Source organism: Sinocyclocheilus anshuiensis, unplaced genomic scaffold (genome assembly GCF_001515605.1).
Source record: "Sinocyclocheilus anshuiensis isolate Anshui unplaced genomic scaffold, SAMN03320099.WGS_v1.1 scaffold258, whole genome shotgun sequence".
NCBI classification, from domain to species: Eukaryota; Metazoa; Chordata; class Actinopteri; order Cypriniformes; family Cyprinidae; genus Sinocyclocheilus; species Sinocyclocheilus anshuiensis.
The window spans coordinates 34,886-39,017 of NW_015547636.1; the positions used below are offsets into that span (position 1 = coordinate 34,886).

The 4,132-nt window shown below is 37.6% G+C and overlaps 1 protein-coding gene across 6 annotated transcripts in view; it reads right to left on the reverse strand.

Annotated features, from left to right (window-relative positions):
- The window catches only part of LOC107701812 (plexin-B1-like), an 80,060-nt gene that overhangs the window by 24,787 nt on the left and 51,141 nt on the right, over positions 1 to 4,132 (reverse strand). For all 6 annotated transcript variants that reach the window (XM_016503927.1, XM_016503923.1, XM_016503925.1 and 3 more), the window contains exon 3: positions 1,222 to 1,401. In XM_016503927.1, coding sequence (XP_016359413.1) covers positions 1,222 to 1,401 — 180 coding nt within the window. The remainder of the gene's footprint in view (positions 1 to 1,221; positions 1,402 to 4,132) is intronic.

Sequence of the window (4,132 nt, forward strand, 5' to 3'; positions counted from 1 at the left end):
CACAATCACACCACCTCCGGGCCAGACTGGGCCAGCCACGAGCCGTAAATACCCCACATTCCCAGATTGAAAGTAGGCAAAATGGGCAGATCAAAATATATTCACCCCTAAAAATGGCAAAAATATACCGTGATAGAGTGAACTGAATGTGTTTCCCAAGTCTGAATGAATGTTGCACAAGGATATTTTGCCTGAAGGATCTTAAAGGAATACTTAATCCAAAAAATAACAACGCAAACATTATTTAGTCATCCTTTTGCATTTTATTCCAAGTCTTCTGAAGCCTATAGCTGTTATTTACTAAAACGTTGAACTGTATAACTTGGCATCAATTACTATTTCTGAACCTGAACTTATTTTTGGTCATATGGACCACTTTTATTGCACTCGACAGGTCTGTAGTCATACAAAAAACATCTGCGTGAAGGTTCTTCAAACTTTCGTTCTTTTCCACAGAAGGAATAAAGTAACACAGGCTTTGAAATGATGGGTGAACTATTACTTTAACTGAAACCAAATCCTAGCTTGTCAAGTATAAGGGTTGCTCATTATGCATTTCTTTTTACCTTCCATGACTCATAAAATTAATTCTGCACTGTTCTACCTCTAAGATCACAGGAGCTTAAGACATGCATGCACTCTCTTGTCCATTTGCCTTTAAATAGCAGCTTAAATCCAAGTTCAGGCTAACTGTGACATCTTATGTTTTTCTGCTTTAAAAGGTGATCTTCAAATACACTGTCTCAATTCCAGTGGCATTGAACCGTAGGCCTCAAACTAAGGATACAAAAGTGTCCAAACTGCAATCTAATTTTGGCAGCAAAAACTCACTAGAATACCTCCCCAAAACTTTGTCCTGATAAATAATGTAACACAGTATCTGAACTCTGACTGAACCAAACGATTTTAATAACATAATATTACCATGCTGTAGGGTGGTTTGCTCATTACTGGAGTGTTAGTGCTTAATGACAGATTATGATTACTCCATGTGTTTGCTTTTCAATAAAGGAGTCTTTAATGATGGCAAACAGCTTTTAAAATTCAGTTGTTCATGCTGATTTTTCCCATTATGATTCAGTGATGGATTGTGGGTCTTTAATGGTTAAGGATTTGTGCTGCTAACACAACAATTGCAGGTTTAGTGCCATTAAAGCATGATGCAAGATGAAAAAAACAGCATGTTTTGCATGGCCAATAATAGGTAACAGTAAGTCATACCTTGTGCAGCCTTCCATTTTTGTCTCCTAGCAGTACTATGGTGTGGCCAACTTCAGTTGCTGTTGTGACAGCAGTGATGAGAGGAGTCCAGGTGAAAGCGGGTGTGGCCTCGAGAGCAATGGCGCTGGCGATGGGACTGGGTGTGTGTTCACCTCCACATGGGTACTCATTCAGAGAGTCCTGCACAACCCCAAAAACATTACATTACCTATATCCATCATCAAATATATTTATCATACACAGTTCATGATTACAGCAAATGGAAAGTAATTAGGGATAGGAACAGTCTGGAATTCTTCATATTAAATTCAAGCTGCAACCGCACAGCTTGGCTAAAATGTGATATTTTGGCACTATAGAATCAATAGTGGTGTAGCAATGGTGCATGAAAACACTGTCAGTACGGTTTTAGTACAGTGCTCTGTCTGCATTAGTGGAAGAATGCAGACTGTAAACGGAGCCGAATGTCATGAAAACCACTCAGTTCCAGAATATTTATACATACCGGTTCTGAATAAGCACCCATTCTCGATTCCCAACCCATAAACTGATTATACGCCACCGCTGACAACTTTATTTACTGCACAGAGGACTCCATTTCTGCCTACCTTTACTGACAGTGACAGTAGGGAGGAAATTATTGGGAGAGAGTTGCAGTACATTAAACCACACTACCAGTCAAAAGTCTGGACACTTGAATCTTCAAAACCATCTGATTTAAATGCTTATGTTTGAATTCATGACACAGTTTTGAATATAAAACTGTACATTTATTAGACAAGTTTGACTGTAAAGTGAAAGAAAAGCTGCCAGTAAATGCCCAGCACACATTACTCCTTCAATAATTTTAAAAAGCATCCAAAGATGCACCTCATTAAGTTGAATTTTCGGAATCTGCAGAGCTGGAATATAGACAGCAAGATACTCAAATACAAGAGCTGATTTTTTTCTTTCATATATAGTTTTAATGACTTGATATGATATACAAGATATGGAATCTTAATAATAAATAACAAGTAAGTGTGCCCATACTTTTGACTGGTAGTTTACATGCAATGGCATGCAAGTTTCTAATATATGCAACTTGGCTGTACTTGGAATTCAGTCAAACGATATATATAAACAATTTTGGAATTAATGAATGTTAAATGTTTTGGAAATAATGAGGTTCGAGCTAATCACACAGACAGACAGCTGTGTGCCCACATGCTTACAATACTGAGAAAAAAATCCTGAGAGATGACATATTATGAACAATTAATATCCAAAATGCAAGTAGAATATTAAATCGGAGCTCTAAAAACTGGATGAGTACAAAGTTTCCAAAGTCAACTATGAACATTTGGATAGTGCCAGAAACATCCTGTCCTTGCTGTGTGCATAAAAAATCAATACTAAAAAAGCTAAGCTGCTTTTATTATGGTGTCTGTCAAAACCACCCCATCATCTATCCATGGCTGGGAGTGATTTTTAGATGCACTCTCACTGGAGCCAGCCGTGGGTCTGTGTTCTGACCTAATGCTATTCTGGAATTGCAGCTGTCAGTGGACAGACAGACACAATACCTCAGCTAACAGACCAAGGGGAGTGGCCACATAGGACAGCGGAATAGTGACACACAATTGAAGTCAAAGAAGGTCAAATCATACACACCTACTGCTTTGGAAACAAGATAATAGCCATCCATTCTGCAGTACTTACTATAAATTATTGAGATGGCTATAATGGTTAAATTTGCAACATGAACTTCATGTCCGTGAAGTCAAAATGGAATAAGGACTTCCTTGATACCCCTTCCAGGATATTGCGCACATAAGGAGAAATGTAGCTTTTTTCCATGCAATTAAATTAACAGAGTGGAGCATTCAAACTTCAAAATGACCATGAAAGTACGATAAAAGTAATCAATACGAGTCGTCCTATATTACAAGTCTTCTAAATATGATAATGTTGTGTGAGGATCAGACCAAAATTTAAGTCATTCCGGTCTGTTGTCCCCATAAATTTCAATGCTTGAGGAAAAAACAACCAATAATGTACAAGCTTCATAAACGCTAAGTCACATCTTTGGAACAGTATAAAGTAAGTGTTTAAATTATTATGTACATGGTGACATGGTCAAAAACCGATTTGCATAATATCAGCAATTGCAGATTTTTTTTTACTTTTATGTCAAGCTCACTAACAGACAGAAGTCATATATTAGATACAGTGAAACATAGGGCTGCACGATTAATCGAATGCGATTGTCATGTGCAATTTGAAAAAATTGCAGACGATTTTATTGCGCGATTCTGAAATCAAACAAATCGTTCACGATAATGACAGCTGTTTGCATAGCTTCTCAGTGAACTACAGCTCTGTGAAGTAAATGCTGCTCCATCTGAAAGCATGTGAAAATACCACATTTAATAACATATTTTTACTCCAAACTCACTTCATAATGTCAGTCGAGTGTTTGAAATAAATCCTTCTGTGAGATGATGTGGCTTCTTACACAGAATAAGGCACGCAACATATTTCATAGTATTTAAGCAGTGATAAAGGCATTGCATTATAAATATACATTATTTTAATGAAAATTATAATAATAAGAACTCCGATAAACTGTATATTGCCGTAGTCGTGTGTTTATTAGTCACGTTGAATCAATGGAAGCAGTTGAATCTTCTGTTTATCTTTGGCGCATATTTGGAGTTTCAGCGCGAGAGCGCCCTCTGGCCTTTAGGTGGAGATTTACTGCTGATCACAGAACCGTGCTTCACTGAAAGATACGCATGACAATCGCAGCTTCTGTCGAATCGCGATCTCGATTCCATTTCGATTTATCGTGCAGCACTAGGTCAGTGCTAAAAAAATGCTGGGAAATCACTTCATGTAGCCCCAAGAGTGATTACTGATAAACTGTCTG